General features: G+C 42.6%; 1 protein-coding gene across 2 annotated transcripts in view; it reads right to left on the bottom strand.

The window, feature by feature from the left end:
* Positions 1-19,574, bottom strand: part of clip3 (CAP-GLY domain containing linker protein 3) — a 32,232-nt gene that overhangs the window by 7,378 nt on the left and 5,280 nt on the right. Inside the window, exons 2-9 of one of the 2 annotated variants that reach the window (XM_085796593.1) lie at positions 18,385-18,804; positions 12,836-12,975; positions 8,484-8,577; positions 7,333-7,494; positions 7,065-7,183; positions 5,035-5,271; positions 2,774-2,824; positions 2,318-2,453 (exon numbers count right to left, since the gene is read on the bottom strand). In XM_085796593.1, the coding sequence (XP_085652719.1) occupies positions 2,318-2,453; positions 2,774-2,824; positions 5,035-5,271; positions 7,065-7,183; positions 7,333-7,494; positions 8,484-8,577; positions 12,836-12,975; positions 18,385-18,781 (1,336 nt within the window). In that variant the 5' untranslated portion in view covers positions 18,782-18,804. The remainder of the gene's footprint in view (positions 1-2,317; positions 2,454-2,773; positions 2,825-5,034; positions 5,272-7,064; positions 7,184-7,332; positions 7,495-8,483; positions 8,578-12,835; positions 12,976-18,384; positions 18,805-19,574) is intronic. The other variant, XM_085796594.1, reaches the window with a different exon arrangement.

Below are 19,574 nucleotides of genomic sequence, written 5' to 3'. Positions count from 1 at the left end.
CATCTGTCGGAGCAGATGGACGCTTACTGCATGTCCAGGAACAGCATCCTCAAGAGCTCCATGTTCTGAAAGGAACCTGATGTCCACCTGATATGTTAATAAATCATTCGATTGACAGAATTAAAAAGTCTTCTTTGTTTTGAAGGGGTAGCACGGCCGTTGTGTTTCTATCCATGTGCACTTGGTAAAAAAAAAAAGAAAGTGTTGCACAAGACAGCATTCTAAAACCAAGTAAACTGCATCTGATGTTACAAATTTTGTTTATCTTTCCGCTACGTGAAGGATGAAGTGTGTTTTAATTACATATTCTGCCAGTGCATATTTCACCAAGCTTAATTGTGAGCTGAGGCCACCTGAAGCCTCACACGTAGAAAAACTGTGTATATAACCAGGGCACTAAATTAACTTTTTTGATCACCAGCCAATGTGGCTGTTAAGTTTCTGAAGTTACCTGCCATTCAGAATGTCCACTAGCCATTTTCTTTTTTTTCATTGCAAATAAGACAGGTTATTAGGCTAGTGTCTGCCCCAGCCATCGCCATATGTTTTAACAGGGATGCAAACAGGTAAGGACCAAAAAAGGTGAGCAAGAGGTGCTATAAAACACAGGTAATGTGTTGTATTACTGTTGTTGTAACAGGAGTGCTAGGTACAGTGCATCGATACAGCCTCTCTAGACATGTTCTGAGATTTTCAGCCGTCTGTGATTATATTTGTCTGTGCCGATGATACAAGTCAGCGGTCCTGAAATGTGTGTTTCTCTTCTCTAATATGTATTCTACTGTTATCTCAGAGGCTAACCCTTCCTTCTCCGTTCAAATGGGACAGAGTAGGGGAGACACTGGATGAGGGGGAACTGGTCTGACACAGCACCGGTCTACGCCGGAGGGAACCGTGCAGGTCTGCGGTTGCTTTGGGTTGTGAGCGTGGGTATTATCAGTACAATCTGAGTGAACCACTAATGAGTTTGGTTCAGTTTCACATGATTGTCAGCCTGTTAGAAAACATGTTTCTGACCCGAACAATAGGCTATACAGTTACCTCATTCATCACCAGCCAGCGGTAAGTTTTTATTGAATTTCAACCCACATTTGGTGGGTTTAGGGCCCTGTACATGACATGTATCTAACATATGATTAAGCAATATATCACGACAGGCCGTGGTATATGCTCATTATACCACGGCTGAGGGGCGTTGTTCGGCCCGACGTGAAGCGGAGGGAGGGACCCCCCATTTATAAAACGGTTACCAATAAAGGCAATATGAAAGAGGAATACGCAATCAATTTCATGTAGTTTTATTTAACCAGAAATACATATTATCCAATAAAATAGCCTCACTGTGAAAAAAATAGTCCCACCTCTCCAGACATGAGCTCCTAGTTAGCTCTGCATCTGGTCTTTTCCTCCGCTTTTTTTCAGGTGAAAGTCACTGCTCAGTCCCCTCTACCATTGTTAACCCTCCCCGGAGGTGAAAGTTCACCTTAAACATGTGAATTCAACTACTTTAGTCCATTTTTTTAACATCGTAAAAACATCAGCTGTCTTTTGCTACGGACTGCAACAGTCCGTTGTCATGGATACATGACAACAACTTCCATTCATACCATAGACTGTAAAAAGAATGGACGTAGCGTCCGTGACATCACCCATTGGTTTTGTGGAGTCGTTTTTGTGACTCCAACATGGCGGCCTGAACAGCGCCATGTTGGATTGGCCGGCCGAGAACCCGCCCACTGGCCTCGAAGCAGCTGTCCACGGAGCTGCTCGGACCTGTCACTCAACGTTTCCGCGCCCTAATTGGCCAGAATTTTAACCTAATAACAGTAAAACTGTAGAGTAAAAAAAAATTCACCCCCCTCAGAGTGTGTGCAGGGGTAGAAACTATCGATTGAGACGAAAAAACGTTCTGACACCAGGCTTTTAACATGTTTATTGAGGATGTAAAGTCGGTGATTTTAACATGGGGGTCTATGGGGAATGCTCCCTTCTGACACCAGCCCCCAGAGGAAGAAGAGGGGATTGCAGTTTTTTGAATGCGGAAGTGAGCTTCACTTCTCAGACCGACAACTGCCCCCTTGATTCATACCAGTCATACGTGCCTGAGGCGGAGTGATAGCCTACGCTGTGATAAGGCTTTAGAATAGTAGCCGTGGTATATGCTCAATATACCACGGCTAACAACCAATCAGATTGCCGGATTTCATCTTTCCGTTTTATAATAACAAGTAATCACCCCCCAGCCAGCCAGAGAATGAATAAACAGTTTGCAGGGACTAAAAGACTTTCTGAAATGCTCCGTGGCAGCAGCTGTTACCTAGTTTAGGAGGGCAGATGAAGTAGCGAACTCCACCCACGCTGCCGTCGTTCTTTCCCTCCGGCTCGTCCAGCTCCACGCCGACCCACTGACCGCTGGCGAACTCCGTCGTACCGCAGAACCTCAGCGTGCCGGCCTGCGTTAGAGACAGAGACAGAAGAGAGGCCTGCAGTTAGACGGGAACTGTTTAACGCACGTGAGACATGACTACAGACGTCCTGTAGCTGCTTAGGTTGCATGGAGGCAGATAATCTGGGTGTCTGCTGCTGTATGTGATGAAGGGGGGGAGAGGGCATGGGAATCAGCACATACATCACTACTGTACAGAAGGTTAATTAAGTGGAGGTGGGCAGGTTTTAATTGGTCGTATGACAGGGAGACAAACATGTGGTCAGTCAGTGTGGTGAGTTAACTTCAGTTAATCTACGGTCCAGTGGCAGCCCCGGTCCAACCAACCTGTGTGAGGTTTGCAGCCAGGAAGTCGTCTCTGCTCTGGTCTCTCTGGAGCTACACAGTGAGAACACAGTGTCATCCTGTCCTGCAGCCATGCATTCACTTCAAGCCACAAAGCACCTGACATATCATCTGCAGTGGTTCCTGTGTCTGTCTACTCCTAAACTAACTAAAACCACTGTGGCTCCATAACACAACATGCCACACTATGAAATATACAGTATTTACAGGTGTTTTTAACAACATAATTTACAGGGATAGTTCAACATTTTGGCAAATTGGCCCATTGCCATAATCCCTATAGTCATAGCAGTAGGTTTGTTACCTTTAATTATCGGTGCAAGCTATTTTTAGAACGGCGGAGCAGAGCCGCAAGCTTCTCAGAGCTACGCTACGGAGGCTCATGGGATTTCTTAGTTTCATCAAATACACAATCCAACAACTCCAAAACGCTCTGGTGGACAAGTTGTGAGCTGCACATTCACCACGCTATGAGATAATAACACAACGTTACCAGACAGAGTTGTTTTAGAGGGAAATACATGCAAAACCGCTGATGCACGTTCCCATCAGGGGCAGTTTTTCGGCAAGAAGTCTCCGCATTTGCCTTGAAAACAACTCTGTCTCTTAACGTCCCGTTATTATCTCATAGCGTGGTGGTCACATCTTGTCCACAAGAGCGTTTTGGAGTTGTTGGATTGATGAGTTTGATGAGGGAAACCAAGAAATCCCATTAGCCTCCGTAGCGTAGCTCTGAGCAGCTCCGCCGTTCTAAAAACAGCTTGCACCGACAATTAAAGGTAACAAACCTACTCTACCTAAACCTAAGATTATACGGATAATGGCAATGAGCCAATTTGCCAAAATGTTAAACTGTCCCTTTAAGTGTTTTACTGATAAAATTGGTAGATTTACTGATCTTTTGCAGCTTTTTAATTTTCCCCGATGGTTTATGTCAAAGACAGTTCTAAAGATTCTTCAACTCTCATTTGAAGGCCTTGTCAGCTCTTCCTGACGGATGGGCCCGTCCCAAGTGCTGCCCTCCAGTATGTGGTGACACCCCCATGTGAACAGTAATGACATCCTGCCCCCTGCCTGTAGTCTCCACCCAACCTTTCAGTATGGATATTTGGTGGAAGGTGAAACGTGGTTCAATCCAAAAGAGTCTCGGCGGTTCAGGAGAGTAGGGGACCCATGTCCTGTTACACCATATTGTATTTCAGAAGCAGCCTTGCTCCATGCACATTCAACGTTACGCAGGCAGTGTGTTTCTTCCTTACTAGTAGTTGTTCAAAAGGTGTAATTTTTGTTGTTCCATCCAGGATCACATAATCCACAAAATTGGATTGGATCAGTCTGATCCAGATAAAACCTTTTTAAGATAACCAAATCCAGATAGCGAGTGGTAAATGGGACTGCAACTCACACTGAAGGCTACCAGTAAAAAAGTAGAAGAGCCTGCATGGGGTCACTCAAAATGTATTTATTTCCAAATGGGGTGTTTGTATTGTTTTCTGTGCTGTTTTTTTTGTTTGTTTCTTTGGTGTCTTTTAAACAGACAGAACTTATCTGGTCTTATATTAAAATAATGAAAACTCAAATAACCAGTACATTAGTGAAATATATTGTGAATATTTTTCCATGTATTCCAAATTCAAACTTCAAACTTAATTTAAATATCCAGTAGTTAAGGAAAAGTTCTTCATTTGTGGAATAATCAAAAGTTAACTTTATTTATTTTAACACTGTAATAGTTAAAAAAAATCAGGTGCAAAATATAAATCAATAAATGTATACTTTATTATAAATGTTGTTTATTTGACCAGATTGAATTGAATTTAAATTACATTTTGTCCCTGAATCCAGCAAACTGCTGGGATCAGAACAATCCAGATGTTTTGGATCAGAGTTTTCCTGATTAAAAAGTTTTGAACAACACAAACTAAAGGTTTGATCCAGATTAAAACCAACACTGGATTACGTGATCTAATCCAATCACAGAATCCATTTTTAGTGTTGAACAACCCATTTTCAAGATTTGATTCAATCCATTAGCCATAATCCGATCAGATTACAACTGAACAACTGGGCCCAGGGGGTAAAGCAATTAAAGGCTCATGTCAGACTTTTCATGTATGATGCAGAGTATGACGCAGCTTTTCTGTGGTGTAATTAAAGGATCTAAATGAAACCCAGCACCCTGCACCTCCATGTGTTTCCTCTGACTCTGAGGACCGGCTCATGAATCTCTGTGTGCCTCTGACCTTCATGTCATCCAGCAGCACGCGGTCTCCCAGCTTCAGCCCCAGCGAGGTCAGCATCAGGTTTCCGGGGATGTTGTCGTAGTTGGGGAGCGTGGCTCTGGGGAGGTTGCAGCTCAGGGGGACGGCGTCCAGCAGCAGCTGCTTCAGCTCCTTGGCCACCATGGCCGCCTCGGCCTTGTCCAGACTCATGTCCATCGGGTCGGGAACGACCTCTCCTGGAACCTGGCCCTTGTCGTTCTAAGGCAGACATTTTCTAGAATCAGTCTTAACCCTACAACAATAATGTTAAAAATTTTAACGTTATTTTAACTTAAAATAGTAACATCATCACTAACGCCGGGTATTTTTTTACCAGATATAATATACCCATAAAAAAATATTTTTCATCAAAGCATACAACAATACATGGCAAATTGAACTACACTTCCTTAATTTTCCACTATACAATGTTTCACAAAATGAAAAACAGTTATCATGGTGACCCTATAAAAAAATGTCTAAATTTGTGGTTTTTTTTGTTTTTTTAACAAAAACTTCCTTTAAAAAAAAACTAATGGAGCTGGGACTTTGTCCTTCAGACCCATTTGTGGGACATTTGAGACTTATTTGGTGGAGTTAAAAGAAAAAAGAAAAATTTTCAGCATCACCAGAAACGGTCGCCAGATTTAATACATAAACACTAACGTCGGGTGAAATCCACCCGAACATGTGCCTGCTGAAAAAACTAGGGATGGGAGCAGGGAAACATGCCGACCTTCAATGACGTCACTGAACAGTATGAAGCTACAGGGACCCATGAAACTCAGACCACAGCAACATAATGAAAATTATGAAACAATATTTCATGGGTGAAAATCACTCAACGTTAGTGTTCTAGGGTTAAAGGGGACATATCATGGAAATATCACTGTTTGAAGGCTCTTTAACATATATCTGGGTGTTTGTCTTGCCATTCAGCCCCCAAAATGTGAGAATTGACAATGAGCTGTTCCCTCAGTTGTCTTCTGCATGTAAGTGAATGGGAGTCAAAATGTTATGGTGCGTTCCAGGCACCCCGTAACTCGTATTTTTCCGACCTGTTTCTATGGTTACCCGTTAGAACGTACAGTCAAACTCGTAACTTCCCACCTGTGAACTCGTACTAGATCGATCTACTCCCCGTTCCCAGTTCGTAACTCGTAACTTGCCTGGAACGCTACAAACTCGTAACTGGTGACTTGAAGTCGTGACTTACGGGTTAAAAAGCCTGCCTGGAACGCACCATTATTTTGTGATCCAACTGAATTGTGTCATGAGAAAAATATATGACCTTTACCTGTTTAAAACATCGTGTTTCATACCGAGAAATCAGCAGTTTGTTGTAAAACTAATATAAAATCAAATTCAGAAAAATCTGTAACCAGAAAGACTACAGGTGGCGTAGGTGACGTCACACACCACATGCCGCCCTTTCCCGTGTCAGTTGGTGGCGTATTTTTTGTGGGACACCAGATCTGTAGTCCGTACAGCGGTCTTCACACAAAATACATTCTTCCGTTGCTGTTTTTCGACAAACTGCTAATTTTTTGGCATGAATCATGATGTTTTAAATAGGTTAAGGTCATATATTTTTCTCATGACACAATTCAACTGGATCACAAAATAAAATTTTGAGTCCCATTCACTTACATGGAGATTTTTTCCAATTGAGGTCCCATGGCGATGTTACTTCCTGCTTTTGCTTATGCTCTCTATACCACCAGTAGAAGAGACGGGGCGGGGCAAGCAGTGGCTCAATTGCATTTAAAGGGACAGGCACTGAAACCAGCCGTTGTGAACAGGGCTGTTTAGAGAGGATGAAAAGAGCTGTGATGTTTGATCCTTGGGGGATTTTGACCACAGCATGTCACAGACATGTCTTTAAGACACCTGGGAACTATTTTAATTTGTGGAAAAGGGGCATGATATGTCTCCTTTAAAGTCGAGATTTAATGTGGCTCATGTGATCCAGGTTGGTTGGTCAGTGGACGCTTCAACGGTTGTGTTTTTACCCGGACGGTGGGGTTGGCTCCGTGCTCCAGCAGACATTTGACTGCCCCCAGACAGAGGTTGGAGGCAGCGATGTGGAGGGCTGTACCGTAGTGGAAATCACTGCACGTGGAGTTCATCACTGGGGAGGACAGAGAAGAAGAAGAAGAAGAAGAGGTCTCAGGTCATTACTGTTACATCTGAGACTAGTCACAACAGAAAATCTGACAGAAAGGATTGTTTATGCTCTGCTGAGTGTGTGTGTGTGTGTGTGTGTGTGTGTGTGTGTACCTCTGGGTTTAGCGGCTTTGAGCAGGACTCGGATCAGTTCTGGGACATCGAAGTAGGCGGCGTAGTGGAGGGCGTTCATGTTGGTCCAGCGACTCCTCAGACTCACGTCGGCGCCCAGAGAGATGAGCTGACTGCTGAGACGCAGCGCTGCAGCAGGGTCGCCTGCACACACACACACACACACAGAGAGAGAGAGGAGCTCAGGAGCTGAACCACCACCCACACCAATGCTATCCTCTTGTTAGAGGTTAATGTGGTGGCCAAACATGTACTGTAGCACCACTGAAATTGAGTATTTTTTTGAATCTTAAATAATAACACAGTCTTTTCTTTATTTACAGTTGTTAATTGATTTGAACACATTTAAGTTAACGGGCTGTTAATTAACATTTATTTTCCTTTGAAATGAAACTCACCTTCATTTGCATGCAGCCCTCCCCGGCTCTAGAGAGGAAGCAGCGTTATCTAAGATGGCCTCTTAGGCCGGGTTCAGACTACTACTACTACTATTTTTTTTTGTCTTTCCCGATGGTTACCCAGTCAGATTAAACACTCACAGTGGCAGAAATTCTCTCTGTGTCTTGGCCGAGAGACAAAATCGTGTGAAAATTGGCCTGAATTGGTGTGGTCTGATCCTGGCCTTACAGAAGCAGGGCAGGAAGTGGACGAGGCTACTGTACCTCTTTGATTTGAGTTTACTAATGATTTGCACGTTATTTTGAGTATAGATTTCATTTTGATTCTTTTTTCATATTATGTTTTATTTACAGCATAGAATAAATTGTTTAGGTCTGCCCTCCTACTATTGTCTAGGTTTAGGGACTACAGATGGAAATTAGCTGGGAGCTAAATCTGGTGCAACCATCTTTTCATTTTTTTCCCCTTTAAATGATTAATGTAATTGCACACTGTCCCTTATTAAACTAATAAACTAAACTAGGCGGTCTTGATGACCTCCACCTGACTTCAAACTTTATTTATTTATATATCACTTTTCATACATATAAAATGGAGCACAAATTAAAAACCCTGACCCCTCCCACACACACACACACACACACACACACACACAGACCCACAATGCATCCAGGCCAGGACAGCTCCCCAAGGCGACATTCATGTTATTTTGTGAACAGGGTCGAGTATCTTACCAACTCCATGTGCTCCGGCCTTACAGCTGTAGTGCAGCAGCGTCATGTCGGTCAAACCGTCACGGTCGTTCACATGGCAACCGCGCTTCAGGATCTGAGACACAAGCAGAGAAGATGACTCACTTATGACTCATACACACACACACACACACACACACACACACACATAGAATAAGCAGATTATTTACTGTAGGTGTCCCCATGTTAGCTCCCACTTCCCCACATATATAATCTCAGTGTATATTTGCTTCTATATGAAAACATTGACACTGTGGCAGCAGGACCAACACTGGTTGTGGCTGTGGCTGTGGAGGGAGTTGAGACCTTATTGTACTAGCCTACTTTGTTCTTCAGATCACCAATTTTTAATGTACATTCGACAAAAAATCAGCAAACTAAGCTTTCCTCGTCCATTCTCATTGTTTTATAATAATAATAATCCCTTTTTAAAGTCCAGATGAAGCCTGGAGTCTCTGACCACACAGGCTTCCAGCACTTCCATTAGTGTGTTATATATTTTATGCAGCAGCAGCAGAAAAATGAAGCTACACAACATTGTCTTGCTAAATACATTTCAAAATGCTGTTGTTAGTGCAAATTGTGTTCAGCTCTGCTCCTGCTCCTCCTGTCTGTTGTCTGCAGTTCCTCCTCCTCCAGACTACTGGACACTATTTTCAGATTTCATCTTTTTTTTCTTTCTTTGAGATCATCAGACCCAGTTTTTTGTTCTTTTTTTCAGATACGTGATCCATTTTGACAACTAGTCAGCCACAGTTCACTGCTGGTTCAGTCTTTCTTGCTCTTAGAAATTACATTTAGGACACTTAGTCCCAGATTTGAGCCTGCTACTGTGATCTGTAGAGGTTTGTTTACAGGTGGAATCCAGTGGAAACAAGCTGCATTTGCTGCTTTACTGTTGGTGTTTGTTGACAATGCCACTATTATGATATCTAAACTAAAGCATTACAACTGAGGCCTGAGTGAAACTTTTTGTCCACTTTGATGCCTGACGCTGTCATAGTTTGAGTCTTTTCTTTGGCTTTTCACGCTACATAGGTTGTTGATTTTATGTTCACAGACATTTTGTTTTATTGTTTTTTTTTATCTTTAGTATTTTTGCATTTTTAGTATGTTTTATGGTTTTTATTTTACTGTACAGCACTTTGGAAACCTTTGTGTTTATTGAAATGTGCTTTATAAATAAAATGGATTGGATTGGATTGGATTTAGCCTCAGTGTTTTCCCATTGTCCTTTGTCAGCTGCTGTGAGTCCATGCTGTGTTCCTGTGTTATCGCTATAAGTTAAATAAATCCTTTTTTTTTTTGTTTTCACCCATTTCCTGAGTGAGTTTGCATTTTTGGGTCCAGTCTCTCAAAAACCGGACAGAACGAACCAACCAGAATGGACCAATCAATCATCTTAGGCCGTAACCCAGCTCGTAGACTTCTTGTCTGAAGAATGGGTCCACATTGTGGTTGGATCGTACTGTCAGGGTTTGGAAGAACTGGACCAAGATGCAGACACCAACACAGAAACCGGTCTGGGCCCGGCGAAACAAAAGCAACTTAAAATAAACTTAAAGGGGACATAATATGGAAATATCACTTGGGTGTTTGTCTTTGTCTTCTGGCCCCCAAAATGTCAGAATGACAAGAAGGACAGTGGGAAAACACAGGTCAGGACATGATCTGGGAATGGGACAGTAGCTAGTCAGTCAACTCAATTGAATGTTTGTCTATATATTTCAAATGAAAAGCATGATGTGACAAACTGTGTGCGATTAAAAACAAAAACAAAACAATGACTGTTTCTGGCAGCAGATGATGAACAAGGTTTGTGTTTCTGAGTTGTATCAATGTCTGCTCCCTGTTTTTTCTTTTATTCCTCCAGGCTGAGTCAGCTTCCTGCTGAATCATGATAGAGCCTCAATGACTTTCCATCTCTCTGTCTCTCTCTCTCCCCCACTGCACCACTCTCCCTGCTCTGTCTGTTTCTGTGCTGCTGCAGCCATTTTAACTGGGTCATTATCATCATACGTGTGTGTGCTTGTTATCACCATTATTGTGGAAACTCAGCTCCTATTGACGGACAAAATCACAGTGAATGAAATGTTAGAGTTTGAATTCTGATTCTGGTCCAGGGTCTGGTTGGGACTGGACAGGAAGAGGTTTTAGTTTTAATGTCATGTCATGTGTCGTAACCTTTATGCTTTAAACAACATGTTTATAGCTGTAACACTGCAGTAGCCTTCAGTCCTGTGTTCTCTCTACATCTGGATAAGGATTCATGCAGAATAAAATGTGAACTGTTAATACCCAGCATTCAGCCTTTGTTCTTCACAAGCTCCACACTGTTCAGTGGGATTTCATTGTTCATTATCTGTGTGTGTGTGTGTGTGTGTGTGTGTGTGTGTGTGTGTGTGTGTGTCCAGAGGGTTGAATTTGGGTCAATGTGACAATGACGGCTGATTCAGGATCAGGCTCCGTGCCAGAACAAGTAGGGCAGCATTGAAGACATGCAGTGGAACACAACTGGTTAAAGGTTTGACCTACAAGACGACAGAAAGCTGCATGAGCCACTGCTGCTGTCCTGTTAGCTTTAGCACTATGGTCTATGGACACAATGTAATAATGTAATACTAATAGGTTATAATAACTAATAAAGTAGAATAAGTTTGCGCCCTTGACACAGAATTTCAATCTGAGGGACAGTAAACATTGGTTGTCTTTTGGTTTTTGTACTGTTTCCAAAATGAATATGAAATGAATGAGTAGTTAAAGGTCATAGCTACAACTATTTCATCAAAACGATATATTTTTCAAAAATAATACATTCACAGAACATCTAGAGGGGTGCAGAATAAGTATTTATTTTACAGAATCTTTTTTTATAGTATATAAATAAATTGTTTTATAAATTTTGACGACATGAAATGATCTCGGCACCAACAGCACGTTGATGTCACGTGAGGCTGTGCTAATGCTAATGCTAACTAACGGTCAGCTGGTATTGTAACGTTTCTGGTGCAGGCGTGATGCTGCAGGTTCGTCGGGTTCGTCTGCAGGTGAGTTAGTGTGAAATGATTCAGATGTGTTTCCAGTCCGCTGTCAACACCGGAGCTGCTGCTAGTTAAATACGGTTAGCATTAGCTTAGCTTTAGCTACTAGCCGCTCCCTTCCAACCAGTAGCTACAATTGAAGGTTGGAGCGAGAGCGGGTGAGTGTGAGTGCAACACCTACTGGTCGGGAGAAATTAAACTTGTGGCTAACACCTTTAAAAAAGCACTAGGCTACCTGATCTTGCACCACAATGTTTGACGCAATCTATGAACCCCGTGTACATATGTGCAGGTATATGAACATGTTGCACGGTACTTACCTGTATGGAAGCTGCACAAACACAGTTTTGGCTCAATATCAGAGCACTGGACTGTGTCTTTTAAGACGCGGATTATGATGATGGGAAAGGAGGAATCTGCAAAACTCTGCCAGTGAAGGTAGAGTTTCACTAGTTGGGTTTCCATCCAAGTCGTATCGAATTTAAAAGCGGATTTTGTGAAAATGCGCAAAAAGCAAATGCGAATTTATGACCGTTTCCATTCATTGTTGTTTTGCAAATATTGTGAGGAGTGCACCGTGAGATTACGTCATAAGAGAGCGTGAATGTATCCAACAGCTGACACTCAGCTAACACTCAACATCATGGACAATTTACGTACTTTCCAGACTATAGACGCACCTGAGTAGAAGCCGCACCAGCTACATTTTTAAAGAAAATACATATATATGCCGCACTTGAATCTAAGCTGCAGGTTTTCATGTTGTAACATGAGATATTTACACAGAAAGACAATAGGGAACTGTGACAGTCCGCTCGCTTTTCCGCTGTTTTGGTTCCGCTCCTCTCCTCCATGTGCATCTGTTTACATACGAAGCCGGTGAAACATCAATAAATGTAGCGGTGGATAACGTTACATAACGATGTTACGGCGTGTGTTTGTGTAGTCTTAACCATCATGAACACAAGATTACGGGTTACGGAGCGTTTGTGTTGCGGTGCAGAGACGAGAGCTGGGACACCGGGGCGTCGCTGGGTGAAGTCCAGCAGCTTCACCCACAAACTCTGCCTCAATTCGCATAATCTGTTTCCATCACAAAAACTCGCATTTCCTTTAATCGATACGCTGACAAATCCACTCACCCCCTCCAAGCGTATAAACTTTTATGCGCATTTACTGCCTTTATTCGAATTTCCGGCGTTTCCATCCAAGTATTTATTCGCAATTTTTGAAAATGCGAATAAAAAAAGGTGGATGGAAACGCAACTAGTGTGTTGATATTTGTGTTCTCACCTCGTTGCCGATGACGTCGATCTTGTGCTGCACTTGGGGAACCCACTGACGAACAATGGCGAACAGCTCTGGGATGGTGGTCCGAGGATCCATGAGGATCTCCAAACAGGCCGGGTCGTTGGGGTCGAAGAAGGTGAAGGCTGGAGGACAGAGGACAGAGGACAGAGGACAGAGGACAGAGGACAGAGGAGAGGTTAGAAGGCTACAGGACAGAGGACAGAGGAAAGGTTAGAAGGCTACAGGACAGAGGACAGAGGACAGAGGAGAGGTTATGGAGAGCCCCAAGACGGAGCATGGATACCTGAAAGAGGAACAGGACCCGAACTGGAGTGAACTCATAGAAAAAGATTTGCACGCTCCAGATGGTGATGTCAAGATGTTCCTGTCACCTTCATCAAATCAGGAGGAACCTGCCAGTTCAGCAGTTTCTCTTCCTGCCAGGTCTGCAGTCCCAGCTCTCGGGACAGATTTCGTTTCACTGAGTAACTGAAATCAGGTTGACTTCTCCTCTCTCTGCTGTTGACAGCTCAGGAGTCAAAGGCAAACTGTAACTCAGACTGAAACAGGATTCCAGATTTCAGATGAGCACCTATAAGTTTTTGAGGATAGGCAGTTTGATGGAACCACCGGGCCAGGATATAATACTGGTTTATTGGTTTGAGGTTTGATTTCTTCCCTCTGGTGCTGCATTGGAGGGTATTTTTTATGCGATAAATGTGTGAGATGCACCTATCCTTTTATTACTGCATTCCCATGCAACCTTCTCCCATTCGCCTCCTAAATTGACCTATGGCTAAGCCACGCCCCCAAAAGCGATGAGCCAATCACAGTGCGCATAGCTAGCCCATACACTTGGACATTCTCTGCTTCCACGTCCATTGAAATGCATTGCAGTTAGTCAGTTTTCATTCGTTTTCATATGTTTTTTCTTGACATTTTAAGTTTAAAATGGTCAAACGGTGTTCATGGGGTACATGCAACTCCCACACTAGGTATCCCGAGAGCCTGGGCGACGGGGTGTATTTTTTTTTACCTTTTCCCAAGCCACATCTCAACCGAGAGAAGTGTCTGCTCTGGATAAAGTTATGTGGTAGACAACAATACCAACTAAACGTGGATAAAGTTAGTCAACAACGTAGTTGAGGTAACATGTTGTCAGAGATGTTTAGATGTTAGCCAGTATCACAACTAAGCATAAAGTCCGCTAGCTTAATGCTAACGTATAAACTCCATAGACAGGCTAACACAAATTAGCCCGTCGCTATCGGCGTTTCGCAGCAACCGACAGCCATAGCAGTAAAGCTAAGTGAAGTTTTGGTGACTTGGAGATGATATTTAATCTTTCTGTCTCCAAAAATCATCAATTGCCTCCTGTGAAATGTCTCTACGGTGACAGCTGTTGCCATAGCGCCTGTCACTGAATGTTGACTGTTTGTCCGAGTGAGTGGAGGGGGCGGGGCTTAGTCAGAGGTCAATTGTGCCCATATTTCTGTCTAAGGGTCTCCTCCCAGGTGCATCGAAAGAGAAAACTGCTAAATGCCTGGTCAGATGTTGAACAACCTCAACCTGCTCCTCTCAACAGCTCTAGAAATCTCTAGAACACTGCTCACAAACACAATCAAAGTGACTGGCTCTATTGACTTGAACTCAGCAGCTTCTTCTCCCTTTGCTACTGAGTCATTCCTCAAGCAGCATCAACTCCCAGGCCTGAAAAATAAAGTCGACAGAGTGAGTCTCCAACACTGACTCATGTTAAAATCAGAAACAAACATGTTTACAGACTGGTACAAAAACTTGTTTTGGTCATAACAGCTTATTTCCTCCTTAATGTTAATTGTACGGGGGTGTTTACATTTTATCAAGGCTTTAAGTAGCTTTTTGCTACCATCTATGGTGTTAAGGTCAGTTTTGACCCGTTGTTTAAATAAGCTCTAAAATACACTAAAAACCTTTTTTTTCATCCAATTTGTTTCTCATCTCTTGGTTACGTTCTTTGGCTTCCTTATCCATGAAAAGGTGGGTTTTGCACTAATGATTTCATAAACTCTTTTCTTATTGTTCTTATCATTATAACCGGGTCAAAACTGACTCTAATACTACAAATATCATAATTTTAACCAGAGCATTTTAGAATTTTGTGAAAAAAAAAGTCAAAAAGCCTCGATGCTATAAACAAATTCATGTGGTAGACCTACTTTGTTGCATTAACGGGTCACTGGTGACCCAAACACCAGAGAAGGATTAAATTGTGTAAAACCATTATGCCATTATGTGTCACTGCTGGATTTAGTGACAGGTGGAGGACATCACAGTGAACTAGCTGCTAGCTGTCTGCAGGGTGTCAGCTGCTGGGTTTGTAGTGTCGGTGCTATTTGGAGGATTTTTTAGAGCAAACATCAGACAGATTATTTTAGCACAGTGCCACTAATGAGCAGGTCTCAGCTTCTTCACTCACCTATCTTGTTAGCTTGGCTCATTAACGAGCTAATTAATCAGAACAAGCCTTGTGTAAGACTTAGTAAGACCCTAGCTGGGCTAATGATGCTCAGAGAGATCAACTGTCAAATCAAAGACCTTCGCCTTCAACCTCAGCTGAAACCTCGTCACTGTAATTAGCGTGGTACAAAAAGCACCTGTCAAACAAATATAACTAAATATTAAAAATATCTCTAGACGACTGTCAGTTTCACAGTTTCACACTTAGACAGGACAAAAAAATCCTCTGTGAGCAGAACCAATCTGTATTCACTGCTTTGCACACACACACACACACACACACACACACACACACACACACACACACACACACACACATGCTGAGTGTATAATGGAGTTGGCCAGCTCTAGAGTTTGCCTGATGAATACTAATGAGTCTGTCTTATACAGCGGTCTGTCTGCAGCTTGTGAAACCTCCTGATGGACCCAGCCAGTCACAGACAGTCAGTGTGTTTACATCCACTGTGGTCTCTGACTCAGGCAGCTTCTTCACTTCTACCACCACATGCATGATCTGTGTGTTCACGTGTGTTTTGAGGCTGTGTGGAGCCTTGACAGTGACATGGAGACTCTGCTTAGGGATATTTACTGAGCTTGTACACACACTAAACACTAACAACTTCTTTAAAGGTAGAGTCTGTAGGATTTTACTAAAAGACAAAATATAGCCTGCATTTATACCTGCCTGTATTTAGATTTAGTTGAGACGTTTGTGGGTGGGGAGTGGGTGTGTTTGTTCAGCAGCCAATGACAGGGCTCAGGTGATGTTAGTCTCCACTAGGCCCTAAGCAAAGTTTAGTTTTGGGGCCCTCTATTACTGCCAATAATACTGATTATTGATCATTTACACACCTACTACAAACTTATTTCATTTGTCTCATTTGTTATTACGAATCATGTTGCATGTTTTTACCCATCTATTGTTTTTTATTCTGAAATGGAACCAAACTCAGCTAAAAGTGCAGCCTTGGGTTGATTGAATGTCATCTAGGCCTACAACTAAAAGTAACAAAATGAACCAATAGACAATGCATTTGCTGTAAACACGTCACCTGCTTTTTTTTTTTATCTTTGGTTTTAAATAAACTGCAACAACAACAATTAAGGGTTTTTGTAATTACACAGGATTTCTCTCTAGGGATCACTAATCACTAAGGCACTATAGATTTAAAACAGTTAATTGCTCTGCGGGGCTCCCAGTGGTCATGGGGCCCTAAGCAGGTGCTTAGTTGGCTTATGCCTTGGGCTGGCTCTGCGTGTGGGCTTGCATAAAACATAGCGACTGGACGTCATCGAGCCGGGAGAAATGGCAGACAGGTATGGGCCCGACACTCAGCTTCACTCTGACTTTAATGACTATCCGCCATTTCTCCCGGCTGGACAGCGTCCAGTCTCTATCTTGGTGGTAGCAGCGAATATTCAAAGGAGAACTTTGAAGGCTGAAGTGGAGAAGGGGGCGTGAGCTGTTGAGCCAGAGAGGAGGAGCCCAAATTAAATGTTGTGTTTACAAACACAATACTGAACAAACCTACAGACTGTACCTTTAACATCTGTGAAAATGCATTTGAGATAACAGTTCATAATGTTTCTTTATTTCTACAGGTTCAATTACTGTTTGTTATCTGTAATGCATTTCTTCATTAAAGGGATGTGTTTTGACTGAGCTCTTTGTAAGATGAAGAAGAATTTATTAGTTTTCTACATAACCGTGGACATTTCATAGACATTTAAACATAGACATAGACAGTCAAGGGATGAAGTAAAGGAATAGTTCAACATTTTGGCAATTTGGCCCATTGCCAAAATCCCTATAGTCAAAGCAGTAGGTTAATTGTCGGTGCAAGCTGTTTTTAGAACGGCGGAGCAGAGCCGTGAGCTGCTCAGAGCTACGCTATGGAGGCTAATGGGATTTCTCGGTTTCCCTCATCAAACTCATCAAATACACAATCCAACAACTCCAAAACGCTCTGGTGGACAAGTTGTGAGCTGCACATTCACCACGCTATGAGATAATAACACAACGTTACCAGACAGAGTTGTTTTAGAGGGAAATTCATGCAAAACCGCTGATGCTTGTTCCCATCGGGGGCAGTTTTTGGGCAAGCAGTCTCTGTATTTGTTTATTCATGACACTTTGGACTGTATCTGCTTTACTCCTTTCCAATTCCCCCCTTACAGGTCATAATAATGAGCTGATACCATCATGTAATAATGTTCAGATGTGTACATGTGTTTTCAGAGTCACAAAGAACACACTCATGGTAAAATAAAATACCTGTGTCAAGAAACATTAATGCAAGTGAATGTAGGTAGTGGGATGATTTAAGGTGGTATGCAGGGTCGCTGTCTAGGGGAGAAAGGTGATGATAATTCTAGGGGCCCAGCGCCCAGTGGGGCCCATAAAAAACCCCAGTAGTCTAATCTTTGTATGACTGATTTATTCTGCGTAAGACCCTGACTAATACTCATAGTACACTGTAAAAACTCAGCATCTTTCCAAGAATATTTGTCTTATTTCTTGTCCAAATGTCTCATTTCTAGTCAAAACTAATCTCTTTCCACTTAAAATAAGACTCATTACCTAAAAATGAACTTGTTTTTAGATAATTTTCACTTAAATTCACAATAAATAGAAAAATCTGCCAGTGAAAGTAAGTTTTTTGTGCTTGTAATAAGGAAGAAAAACTTGCTCCACTATCAGATTTTTTCTACTTATTCCAAGTGGAAATCTGCTTGAAAGAAGTAAAAAGTGTCTAAAAACAAGCTGCTTTTAATATGATGAGTCTTATTTTAAGTAGAATGAGATTTGTTTTGACTAGAAATGACATTTTGACTAGAAATAAGACAAATATTCTTGGTAAGATACTTGAGTTTTTGCAGTGTAATGCTGCATTAGCATCAAAACAAAGAAGGCTAAATAAAAAACGATAATACATACGTAGCCTAAGAAAAAAAAAGGAAAAGTTAGGGGGAGGGGCCCACTTTAGTATTCTTTAAGGGGGCCCAGACTTCCTAGCAACAGCCCTGGTGGTATGACAGTGTGTGTAGTTTACCGTAGTCTTTGGGCAGCGGGGCCTGGGCGGACGGGTGCACCATGGCTCGGCGGCGCGGCTCGTGGACGGGACTCTGGTACTCGGACACCGACAGCGGCTCGGCCTCGGCCTCGGGGTCCCGACCGGCCCTCTCCCCCTCCTCCTCCTCCTCCTCCCTCTCCTCCCTCTCCTCCCGCTCCTCCTCCTGCTCGTCCTCGTCCTCGTCGTCCACTTCCGCCCTCCCCTCCCCCTCCCCCTCCCTCTCCTCCTCTAGCTCATATTCCTCCTCTTCCTCCTCTTCCTCCTCCTCCTCTTCGGTCAGAGCCTCCTCCTCCTCTCGCTGGACCCTCCCCTCCTCCTGCTCCTCTCGGTCGTGCCTCTCCTTCTCCTGCACCTCCAGGTTTTCCTCTTTGGTCATGATGGCGGACTGCTGGAGCTGGCCTGTCAGATGAGAGGTACAACACTGTTAATGATGTCACTTTTTAGTATGAAATGTACAGTAGGGGTGGGAGAAAAAAATCGATTCACATAAATATCGCGATTTTTTGGGACGATTTATTTTAGTTTTTTTTTTTGAATTTTTTTTTAAAATATTGTGCAATGTGCATTTGTTCACCTTTTTTACATAGCCTACAGCAGTGGTTCTCAACTGGTGGGTCGAGACCCAAAAGTGGGTCATGGACCCGTTCTGGACGGGCCGCGGACAGCTGGTCAAAAAAGTAAATAATATTTAATGCACATCTGATGTTGGACAGGTCTTTTATTTTGAAAAATAACTTATATTGAAAGGCACGAGACACGTGAACACATGCAGTTGTAATGCTCCTCCTCACTTTCTTATTATTTGCTCTGAATGCAAAGATATCAGTTTCTTATTAATGTGGCCTGATGCAGTGAATCTTGTTTTGTTTTGTGGGTCTTTATTTTGTGCAATTTGATATTTATTCACTTTAGTGAACATGCTCTGAATGCAGAGATGCATTAGAAGTCAAATATATCGTTTTGTTGGTCTCCATTTTGTGCAGTTTGATATTTTTGTATTCACTTCCGTACATGCAGTTGTCATGGTAACTCATTCATGTGCTCTGAAATGCACTTTGCTCAATAAAGAGCAAAATGAGTTTTTAAAGGCTTTTAAAAAATCTTGGTTTGAATTCTATAAAGGTGGGTCGCGACTTAATGACCATGGGAACATGTGGAGCCCAGAGTGA

This window comes from Trachurus japonicus, chromosome 13 (genome assembly GCF_045865225.1).
Source record: "Trachurus japonicus isolate A0001 chromosome 13, Traja_1.0".
NCBI lineage: Eukaryota > Metazoa > Chordata > Actinopteri > Carangiformes > Carangidae > Trachurus > Trachurus japonicus.
The sequence above is the reverse complement of the archived record's forward strand: the minus strand, read 5'-3'. Positions and strand labels throughout refer to the sequence as shown.